Source organism: Poecilia latipinna, unplaced genomic scaffold (assembly GCF_001443285.1).
Source record: "Poecilia latipinna isolate Pla-1442-1.1 unplaced genomic scaffold, P_latipinna-1.0 Scaffold2744, whole genome shotgun sequence".
Classification (NCBI taxonomy): Eukaryota; Metazoa; Chordata; class Actinopteri; order Cyprinodontiformes; family Poeciliidae; genus Poecilia; species Poecilia latipinna.
In genome coordinates, this window is record NW_015115360.1 from 27,509 (window position 1) to 38,780 (window position 11,272).

Genomic DNA, 11,272 nt, shown 5'->3' on the forward strand with positions numbered 1-11,272 from the left:
CGCAGGCGAGCCGTGGCAGGTGCAGGCGAGCCGCTGCGACGCAGGCGAGCCGCGCCAGGCGTGGTCCTACCTGGGAACATTTGTGCAGGTAGTCGAGAGCCGGAACGCAGAGCACAGTGGAGCTCAACCCGGACACATGAACAGAGTCTCCGATCTCCTTATAGTCCACCTCTCCTGCTCACAAACAGACAGAAAACTGGAATTAGGAGCAAAAAGTGCTGCACAAATACAACAGTTACATCTAAAGGTCAAAATGAAATGACAGTTCTGAGAAATGTTAATCCCAGCTGCTCTGAATAAAGACATGAAACAGGCAAACGCAGGATTCTGATACCAGAAGGAATAAATCCTGCAGGTCTGGAAATGTGAGCAGATTAAAAAACCCAGACCCACCCAGGCCTTTGACGAACTTCAGCAGACACATGATGTAGTCTGTGGCAGCGTTGGCGAACACCTGGATGTTGTCTGTGTTGATGAAAGCTTCGAAGACGTCGAACACGGGAGCCTGGGACTTCCCTGCATGGAGCGAGAGGAAGGAACAGGAGGAAATAATGTGAACTGTTAAAGTATCCGTGATAACCAGCGTCTGTCACCAGTCTGCCAGTTTACCCATGGAGTATTCTCCCAGCAGGTAGTCTTTGGTCTCCGCCCTGCTGCTGTGGACGGTCCTCAGGGCGCTGAACAGCGGCCTCCACCCGGACAGGATCTGAGGCGAACACATCTCCACCAGCTCCCCGATGGACGTCACCACCTGGGGGAGACAGCCGGGTTGGAGCATGTGGCTGGAACCTTCCCTGTGCTGCAGCCGACCAGACCGGACCGGACCGGACCGGACCTCACCTGGTCCTGGACGTCCTCGTCGCACAGCTCCAGCTGCATGATGTGCTCAAACGGCCTGAACAACGCCTCATTGAAGTGGAAGTGAGGAAGCTCGGCCCAGCTTGACAGAACCTCGGTCAGAACGTCGTGGATGAAGGAAACGGCCTTCTGGGAAACGTGGCGCTCTTTGTGACAAGCAGCCTGGAAACGAAACATTTTTATCCCCCAGAATAAAATAAATCATGAACCAATCACCACAGAAACACAAAATCTTAGAAAGTATTTTGTAGTGCTAATATCTTAGTACACTTGAAATAAGACAAAACTAATTTATACGTAACTTTTCAGCAAGATAGGAGATTATTTTAAGTCAATAAGTCCTTAATATTGATGAAAACATTCTAGTTCCATTGACAGATTATTTCACTCATATGTGAAATAATGTCTTGTTATAAGTGAAATAAGTTTTTCAGAAAAATTAAGGAAGTATTGACTTAAAACAAGCTCCTATATCTTGCTGAAAAGTTACTTGTAAGTTAGTTTTGTCTTATTCCAAGTGTTCTAAGATATTTGCAGTAGAATCTTGACCAAAAATACTTGGTAAGATTTTAAGATTTTGCAGTGTAATTAACCGACTGATTGAGGAGAAACGAGACAATCGGAGCAGAAAGAAATTTTTCAGAAGACCATCCTCCCTGCTGCAGTTCCCTACCTCCACCAGGTGGGGCGCCACCACGCTCCAGGCCCTCATCATGTGCAGCAGGGGCCGGTTCTTGTTCCTGACGATCCTCAGCATGGCCTCTCCGAGACGGAAGAGATGCAAAGCGCTGCGGCGCTCCGACGTCGACTTGGCGACTCCTGAACACAACCAGAGAAAATCATCAAGGTTTCCACGGCAACAAGACAGTCTGTGTTTGAAGACGATTACTTATTCTTTACATCGATCATTATCTGGGATATTAACATTAATTTGAGAAATAACAGTTAATCTCCTCTTTGGTTTCATGAAATCTGTCCGTTCATCAAACCTAATTCATGTTTCCAAACTTTCTCCTTCTGCCACATTTGTTCAGTTTTTTTTCTGATTGTTGTGTTTTGAACTTTTAGTCCATTAAAACCTGTGGAGTCTCTGGAGGAAGGCTCAGAGGTTTAAGTCATTTCTCTGACTTGGTTGAATCTGCAGGAACATGAACTCAGACTGGAAGCTCTGAAATATTTTCCTCTTAGAAATAATCTGAAATGACCTTCTGACCTTCCCTGACAGTAACGGCTTCGTCTCTAAGGTCGGTGCTGGTGATTTTCTTCCCTGGCTCTCTGTCAACACATACTTTTACTCTCCATGTTTCCTTGCTGACTATTTTCCCTGCAGTGACAGAAACGTGTGTGAACATTTGCAGGTTGTGTTTCCTACCTGGCATCACCAGAGAGTAATCTCCGGTCTCTGTGGCCGAGTTGAAGAGCTGAGACTGAGAGGCTTTCCTGAGCTGCTGCAGGAAGCCGACCAGACCCACCAGGTTCAGCTTCGTAGCTGCTTCCTCAAACAGCCTGAAACACACACACACACACACACACACACACACACTCATTACCATCACAAGGACAATAGGAAGATCTGAAGGTTCTCTTCACTGAAGGACATAAATGCCATTAATTCAAGTTTTTAATAATTTAGTAGAAGTTTTCTAATCTCAGGGTTTAATGTTTCTGCTGCACAAGCAGGTTTGAGTTTACTAAATATATACATACACCACTAAGCATAACCTAATTGCCTACAGCTGCACCTCTACCACAGAACTCTGGCTGATATTTGACAGCTCTTCATGGCAGAACTAATCAAGTTCTTTAAAATGAAACTCATGAATGTCAAAGAGGCTCAAAAAGTCGATAAAGAAAGTTGATTCTGTCCTGAAACCTCTGGAGGTTATGGTGTGAAAAGATACAGATAACCCTCATCATCCTCTTCATCAGACTCTCATACAACAAGACAGTGGCTTCAGTCAGAGGCTGCTTAAGAACCACTGTAACACTGACCTCTACAGGAGATCCTTCTGCATCTGTAGCAACTAGTTGAAAAACCTTGTATAATAATTTTATTCTTCTGAGATTAATAAAGTATGTTAGAATTGGACTCAATAAACTGTGTTGATGTTGGAGCTTTAAAGCAGCAATTTATAGAAACTAAAAGATAGAAACTGTTTGGAATAACTTTAAAGGAAAACTATAACATAAACTACTTATTTATGAAAAATGGCTTCATTTGTTTTCTATTTAATGGCAGAAAGACGTTTAAATATGAACATCTAACTTGTATTAAACATTTCCAGATAATTACTGACCAACTGCATAAAGAGCTGCTAAACTGAGGATTCACAGATGAAGATGCAGAGAAACGGGTCCAGCTGCTAAACAGACCAGCCTTTTGCTCTGTTTACTATTGTTAGGTGAAACTTTCACATCAGAAATGTGTTCAGTCCATCTGCTGCTGAAGAGGATCAGAGAGAAAATTCTTTATTCCCTGCAAAAGCAGCTCGGATAAGTGCTTACATAAGAGATGATCCTTGGTCTGAGCAGAACACACACAAAGGCAGCTTCACTTCACTGTGTGTGTGTGTGTGTGTGTGTGTGTGTGTGTGTGTGTGTGTGTGTGTGTTGCATGCTCATTCATATGAGTTGAATGTTTTGTACACGTGACTGAAGGACGTCAGCTGAAATCTTGACTGTTTCTCAGAAAACTCCCCGACTGTTAAACAAACTGACCTCATTTTATGAATTTATCTGCATTATGATAACTTATACACATAAAAACACTGACACACAGAACCAAGCAGGATTCACTCTACTGCCACCTGCTGGGTGCATTTCAGCACAGCACCTCCTGGTGGACGCCTGATGCGACTCTTTGACCCTCATGAATACGTTTATAAACCTATAAAACACACTAATGTGTTTAAACTGAACCCAGTAAAGCATCACATGGTCCAAACATCCCAGCCTCTGCAGAGCGAGGTCCCACCTGTCCGCCTGCGTGGACAGCGTGCAGACGGCCTTGGCGGCGCCGGTCCCCGTCATCAGGCTGCCGCTCCTCAGGTCCAGGCCCCGCCCCCCTCTGCTGCTCTCCTTCAGCAGCTCCTGGATGGACAGCGGCTGGATGACCGGCTGGCTCAGGCTCAGCTCGGCCGCCTCGGGGCTCGGCTCGCAGCTCAGCTCCAGACCCAGGTCCACGCCGGCCGCCTGCTGGGTGATGGTGGTCAGGGAGGACGGCTGCAGGGAGCCGTCGCTGAAGTGGGTGTGCTCCAGAGAGCTGATGTACTCCGTCACCCTGAGACAGAGCCGGACCGCAGTGAGTTTTTATGATTCACGGCTGCAGCAGGGTGAGGCTCATGTGTCTGTACCTGAAGACGTGTGGCCAGCAGTCGTGGTTGTGGCTGCCCATCTCTAAGCCCACGTTCAGGATGGCGTCCATGCACAGCACATGAGCCGTGTGGAGGCGGACTCCCTGAGGACGGCCCATCTGCTCCAGCCGCTGCTCGACGCGCTGCTTCACTGCCAACAGCAACAAGACGGCAGAGATGAGCGAAGGCATGCAGGACGTAGAGCTGAGCTCAGCTCACCTCCAGACAGGAAGGAAGGTTTTAAAACGGATTCAAAATGACTCATTTTATCTGTTTTAGGAATCAGATCCTCAAAGACATTCCACCTTTAAAGTTTGTTCAAGTCTGTACAGTTATTTTTATTTCATTTTTATATTATGTGGGGGGTTTTAATGTAATGACAGAAAATTACGTTTTTTTAACTTAGATCTACTGCAGATTGCAGCCATTTTTTATTCATCCACATTCCTGATCATGAACACTAAGAGACCAAATGGCTGCTAAACTTCAAATGAATATGTGAATAAAATAATTCATACCCATTAAGTTTATTTTTTATTCATTATTGTTTAAAACATAAACTGTGATTGTGTAAAAACTGTGAACAGGTGTTTGAATCAAATGGTTTTTCTGCTGGTAAACATGTTTTCTCTTTTCTCCCCTCAAAACTGCATTTTAATCTGTGGAAAAATCATCAGTGATTCTTTCTGCAGATTTATGAAACATCCCATGATAATGTTTATGCATATTTAAAATGTTTCTCTACCAGTTGGCGGTTAAACATAACTCAGCTGTTTTCTATTTAGGCCTTCACAGACAGATTATATTCTTTATAACAGGGACTAATTAATGTTCCACACTTTGCCATGTTTTACTGATTTTCTAGTAAATTAACACATTAAATGAACATGATTCCCTTTACATGATAGTTAAACTGAAAACTGAGCTGCAGCCCTGCATGATTTAATCGTTCAACATATTTGTCAAGTCAGTTGGAAAATGATGTTGAATGTTTTTACAAATCATTAGCTGAAATTTCCAGCTGTGTTTTCCAAATTGGCCACTAGATGTCAGTAAAGATCCATTTCTTACTGAGCCATTCCGAGTCATGACCACAGATTAAGATTAGCGTCTCACGCTGATATTTATGCAATATGAGTTTACATTAAAGGCGTTTCATTTTCCTCTTTCGGTTTTCAAGCCGTGGATTTTTGTGTGAAGTTGCTTTAATAAAAACGATCCGTGCACCTTTGACCTCCAGATGGCGCTGTCGTACCTTGTGTGATGGCGTCTCCCATCTCTGCCACCTCCTTCTCCTCCTTCTCCTCCTGCACACAGGAGGCTGCAGCCATCTGGGCTAAAGCTGATGCACAGTTAGCAGCAACGCCTGAAAGAGGAAAACGGCCAACAAACACGATCAGCTTCAGTTCATATCAAAAGAGGAAGTTTGTTTTCTAAAATCATTTGTTCCACTGGTGCAGAACCAGAGATCAGAAATGAAACTGAAACCCGGCTGTGGTTTGACACCGTGTGTTCATATTCATTCATCTTTCTGTGATGATAATCACAGCCTGGATTCCTCAATGATAACTAACAGGTTCTGGTTATTATTCACCGTTCTTGGTGAATGTAATGTGAAATATTCCATCACTGACAGGAAGAAACCAAAAATATCAAACATTTTAACCTGAGAAACCATTTTAACTAGGCCAGCAACACTAAGCTAACTTCAGAGGTTTTCTCCTGGGAAGGAAAACAACAATCTGTGTGAATATTAAATCCATTTAGCAGCTGCCTCTCCCTGTTGTTAATAGAAATCCATTCAATATATTGGAAAAATGGTTGCAGAAGGAAAAGAAAACATTATTTAGTTTCCAACCTCCTGTAGAATAATTTGGGGTTTTAAAATAATTCATGAAGAAAAAAATAGTAAAATGTCTTCGAGATGTTATGACCACAGCAAAACCTTTCTCTGAATCTTATAAAATGAATTTATTTCCAACCTGAACACAATAATTTTGGGCCTTTAGTGAAACCTTTAAACTTTAGATGGGGATGATTCTCCAAACTGCAGAACAGCCACAGCAGAGGCGACATCACTTCCTGTTCAGATCAGCCTTCACCGGCAGGATGGAGCAGGTTTCTAATGCAACAACACAAACTCACTCAGTCCTGACGGCGTTCCCCAGGGGTCCGTTTTCAGACCCATCCTCTTCATAGTGTCATAAATATTTTATTACCACAAAGTTGTATCTACTGGTATTTCTGTGTTTTATGTTCTGCAGAACAGGAAGCTGTTGTAAAACAGCAATTAAACTGAGACAGGATCAATTTCTTTTAATATTTTCCTGTTAAAAATAAATAAATAAATTCTATTCAGATGATAATAATTTTCCCCTGTTGCCTTGTGATGAACTGGTGACCAGTTCTGGGTTTACTCTGACTACTGGAACCTGGGATCCTCCACAACTAAACTGGTATGAAAACTTGATGTTTAGATATTATTGCTGCTGTTTCTGACTCTAAATCAGCTGAAATCATTGCTTGACTTTTAAAGAATCCTACGTTCTGCCAGCGCTGGAGCAACAAAGTCCAGTTTGAGGAACCAAACAATGACAAAGAGTCTGAAACTCTGCTGCAGGCCCAACACCCAGCAGCACATCAAGCCCTTCTTCACTCTCATCACAGAGCCATCCATCTTGCCTTCAGGACCAACGCTGTGCTCCTCGGTGACCTTGTGGTATCCAGACATAAATCTCAGCCCGGCTACGTTTTCCTGACAGAGCTGTCCAGGAACGTCCTGACCGCTCTCCACTCTGCCTGGTTGTCTTTAAACTTGATTTATTAATCTATGCCTGTTTCTGCAGAAAGGGCAGACACAGGTCAAAGGTTTCACCCACCAAGCGCGCAGCTGAGCGCGGCAGCTTTCCGCAGGCCGTCCAGACTCAGACAGATGGTGTCTCTCTCCCTCTGGCTCTGCTCCTTCAGCCCCTCGGCCCCCAGGATGAAGGCCAGGCCCTTGGAGCTGCCCGCCATGCGGCCCGTCAGAGGCGTGGACAGCACATCAATCAGGTTCTTCCACACGCCGGTGAGGATGAAGCGGGAGAAAACGGCACCTGATTAAAAAGAGAGGAGGGAGAGAAACCTGCAGCTAGCATCACAAGCTGGGTTCTGGTCCTGAAGAGAAGAAAAACCATGATGTCATGAGGCGTGACCCATGGTTAACGAGGTTTCTGTGGAAATAAACTTTTTATTTTTTATTTTATGGAAGTTTCTGTATTTTCAGTGTCCAAATTGTAAATTTTGACACATAATTTAAAGTAAGTAAATATAAACTGCATTTCATTGGATGTTTTTTGCCGATATGTCACAGACATAAACCCTAGAATATCTAATGCAACGTGTAGACATTACTTCACTATTACATATCAACACATATGAAGTAAGCAAGATTTATTTATAAAGAAATTGATCTCAGAGCTAATTATTTATGACCCATTGGTTTTGTTTATCATCCAGCCTTCAGTGCCAACGCTGCCATTTTGGTTAAAGGTCATTTTCCTCCACAGCAGAAAATCCTGCAGGAAATATGCTGCTGTTTGTTCAAAAGGTTTGAAACTGTTCAAAAGACAAGAAAACTTTATGAGAAGCAAATCAAAACCAACAACAGGGGATCTGAGGATCAGCCCTGGGGATGAATGCATGACTGTAACCAAGATGTCCGCCTTGAGTTGAGTTACAGACCTGCAGTCGCTGTGTCACCTCCAGCCCTCTCAGAGCTGAGTGCTGATTGGCTGGACGGCCTCCGGATCATCTGACCTCCAATAGCACTGCTGCCCAGACCGTCGATGTCTGACAACACAAAAATAAAAACTGGCATCAAACATTCATTCAGAGAATCGTCTTTTGGAAACAAACCACTTCATACGTTTTATTTTCCCCACAGTTTACCCAGAAACTCTAAGCGCTTCAGTTTAACGTTCGGTCCATTAAATACAGAGTTACAACGAAATGGAAAACAATGAGAGTTGGATCAAATAATGTACACCAGCAGGATGTGCAGATGCATGATTTGTTTGGATAAAATTATCCGTAAATTTAGCAAAGATTGTCATTTATAAACCAAATGCAGCTACACAGCATACTGAGTTTACGATCCTCTGGATTCGCCAGCATGGGGTTTCCTTCTCTGGTGAGTTGGATTTCTGTCTTAAGAAGCATGAAGGATATAGAGACCTGTCAGCATGGTGATGAGCGGCAGCGTGCGGTCTTCTGCTGAGCCCCAGTACCCGGCGTCAGCCAGCAGGTTGCGCTCCAACACCTGGTGGTGAAGCTCCTCGATCCAGGCCTGGCACAGAACCACCAGGACTCCGCTGGTCTGGATCAGCCGAACAAACTCCTTCTGCAGGACACGGAGGGAGACGCTCATCAGCTGCGTGCTCATCAGGAGAGAAGCCGTGGCTGTGGCTGTGCTCACCAGACTGAGGGCAGGGGGAAGCTCTCTCCGTCTGTAGTAGTCGCAGCAGCAGAGCTTGAGGTTGAGCAGCAGAGCGTAGAACGACACCAGGTAGAGGCCGTCTGCGTTCATCAGAGACTTCAGAGAGTCGCCTGATTCAAAGCCTGGAGAGTGAATCCCTCCTGAACGGAGGAAAGAGCAACAGCAGCTTTACAGAGTCCCAACCAATCATTCAAACTTTAAAATTCATTAAACAGCAGAACTTCATAAGTCTGACTAGCATTCACATCATAAAGTTTTTATCAGCCGAGACACAGACAGGAATTTAAGCCAAACTATCAATACAGAATAAATGGTTTAAAAACTATTTGAGAATGGGAACCTTCTGATGTTCTCTTATTTTGATGCATTTACTGAGTTTCATGTGAAATCTAAGAGGTAAAGAAGAGTCTTAAGGTCCAGTTTGGTGGGAAAAATTCAGACCAAATAATATAAATAGGAGTGAATTTTAGTCTGAGTTTGTCTCTGCAGTTTGGACTGATTTAACAGAAAACTGTAAGACCTCCAGCAGAGACACACTGAGAGGAAGTGGACACAAATATCCAGTTTTTCATCTACAAACTGGACATGAGAGGAATTTAAACATTTCACAGGTTCAGGACCATCACAACATTCTGGCCGAACATCAGATGGTAAAAGGAAATGAACAGAAAACTTCTGCAGTGGCTGAGTTTGTTTTTTCATCTGTGCTCTCAAAACTTCATCCTCCAGAATATTTGATTGCTTGAATAAAACAGTGGAGACACAAAGAGCTGCTCGGTCAGCTGGTCAGTAAACAGCTGTCTGTTACTGAACAACCCAAACAAAGTCTGTTCTGTTCTGAAACTGCATCATCATCACAGTGAATCTCTGCTGATCCCTCTTCCCTCCGCTTACCAGCCTGCAGCCCGGAGCAAAACGTGGAGGAGAAGTTCTGCAGTGACAGGTCCACCTCCTGGGCGGAGGCCAGTCCCAGGAGGCGGGGCAGCAGCGCCGCCAGCGATTGGACGAACAGCCTGGCGCTCTGCTGGTCCGCCTCCTGGCTGCGCAGCAGTTTGAGGGACATGGCGGCGGTGCGCAGGGAGCGGTGGCCCGGGCAGTCCCGAGGCGTCTGCTGCTCCTCGTCCACCAGAGACACGTTGTCGGACCCGATGTCGGACACGTCGGAGCGCCCCGAGTCTTTCTCTGCAGCCATGGAGTACTGATCGCACGAGTCAAACTCTGTCCGAGACAAGTCCTGCTCCTCCATGCTGCAGGACAACCAGGGTCATGAATGAAACGGTGAGGAACTGGATTTTAATACGCTTAGAAAAACAAACGCAATAAAGACCAATCACCAACCAGCTGGGTTCTGATTGGTCAGCCACAAAGCTGTTCAGAAACACAGATCTTAAGTATGTCTGTCTGGTTTTAGTGCAAATATCTCAACACACTTGAAATCAGACAAAACTAACTTACAAATAACTTTTCATCACAGCATAGGAGCTTGTTTTAAGTCAGTAATTCTAGTTGTTCAGATTACTTTACTTATAACGACTTACTTTTCCCATAAGTGAAATAATCTGCCAGTGGAAGAGTACCTTTTCATCAGTAAGAAGAGATTATTGACTTAAAACAAGCTCCTTTATTTTGCTGAAAAGTTGCATGAAAATCTGTTTTGTCTCGTCAAGAATACAAAAACATTTGCCTCAATATATCTGTCATTTTTAAATATATCTGTCATTTTTAAATATATCTGTCATTTTTAAATATATCTGTCAGGCTAAGCAGCTAAAGAGAGCTGCTGAGTTTGAAAAATCCTAGTAATGAGCCCTAAAGTTGAGGGTGTCGTACCTGAAGTTGCTCTCGCTGTACCTGGACCCCGCCCCGTGGTGCGGCCGCGTCCTGGAGTCCACTGACAGGAAGTTGGTGATGTCAGGGAAGACGAGAGCGTGACTCCTCTGCACCACGTCAGGAGGAACGCCTCCTCTGTCTCCTCTGTCCTTGTCCTCCTGTCCCTCGGCCTCCACGCCGCGGCCTCCTCCTCCCTCCGCCCTCTCTCCTCTCGGAGCCGCGCCTCCTATCGGCTCCCGCTGGCTTCTCTCCTGGCCTCCAAAGGGACAGCTCAGCTGGACGCGTGCGTCCTCGCCGCACTCCTCAGGCGTGTGTCCCTGACCCAAGTCCCCCATCTCCAAGTCCAGGGTGGTTTGTCCCGTTTCCGTGGTGATACTGATGCTGATGTCCGGGCTGCACTCGGTGGCGCCTGCGGCGGCCATGTTGGAGGCAGCGGAGTCCCACTGGGGCTGCTCTGAGGACAGGATGTGTCTCTGCCACCTGAAGTCGGCCTCGTTGATCTCCATGGACTCCCGGGTGGACTCCGACCCGTCCTTCAGGTCGTCCAGGCGCCTGAGGAGAAACCGAGCCTGCAGGAGGAAACACAGCGACTCTTACTGCTGTTGATGCATCCAGAGAATCATCACAGCCGGAGGAGAAACGTCAAAACTCGATGCAAACAGTCACCAAGACGGGATTTGAACCCGGGACCTCCCAAAACCTCAATAACCTCCGTTTACAGTTATTTATGATCTTAAATGTAGTCTATAGTGAT

The 11,272-nt window shown here is 45.2% G+C and overlaps 1 protein-coding gene across 3 annotated transcripts in view; it reads right to left on the reverse strand.

The window, feature by feature from the left end:
- arfgef3 (ARFGEF family member 3) overlaps positions 1 to 11,272 on the reverse strand; it is a 47,996-nt gene that overhangs the window by 13,388 nt on the left and 23,336 nt on the right. For all 3 annotated transcript variants that reach the window (XM_015021213.1, XM_015021212.1, XM_015021214.1), the window contains exons 14-28: positions 10,519 to 11,087; positions 9,583 to 9,935; positions 8,668 to 8,828; positions 8,427 to 8,592; positions 7,935 to 8,042; positions 7,091 to 7,306; positions 5,467 to 5,577; positions 4,212 to 4,362; positions 3,833 to 4,138; positions 2,231 to 2,364; positions 1,532 to 1,677; positions 841 to 1,020; positions 610 to 751; positions 394 to 516; positions 71 to 174 (exon numbers count right to left, since the gene is read on the reverse strand). In XM_015021213.1, coding sequence (XP_014876699.1) covers positions 71 to 174; positions 394 to 516; positions 610 to 751; positions 841 to 1,020; positions 1,532 to 1,677; positions 2,231 to 2,364; positions 3,833 to 4,138; positions 4,212 to 4,362; positions 5,467 to 5,577; positions 7,091 to 7,306; positions 7,935 to 8,042; positions 8,427 to 8,592; positions 8,668 to 8,828; positions 9,583 to 9,935; positions 10,519 to 11,087 — 2,970 coding nt within the window. The remainder of the gene's footprint in view (positions 1 to 70; positions 175 to 393; positions 517 to 609; positions 752 to 840; positions 1,021 to 1,531; positions 1,678 to 2,230; positions 2,365 to 3,832; positions 4,139 to 4,211; positions 4,363 to 5,466; positions 5,578 to 7,090; positions 7,307 to 7,934; positions 8,043 to 8,426; positions 8,593 to 8,667; positions 8,829 to 9,582; positions 9,936 to 10,518; positions 11,088 to 11,272) is intronic.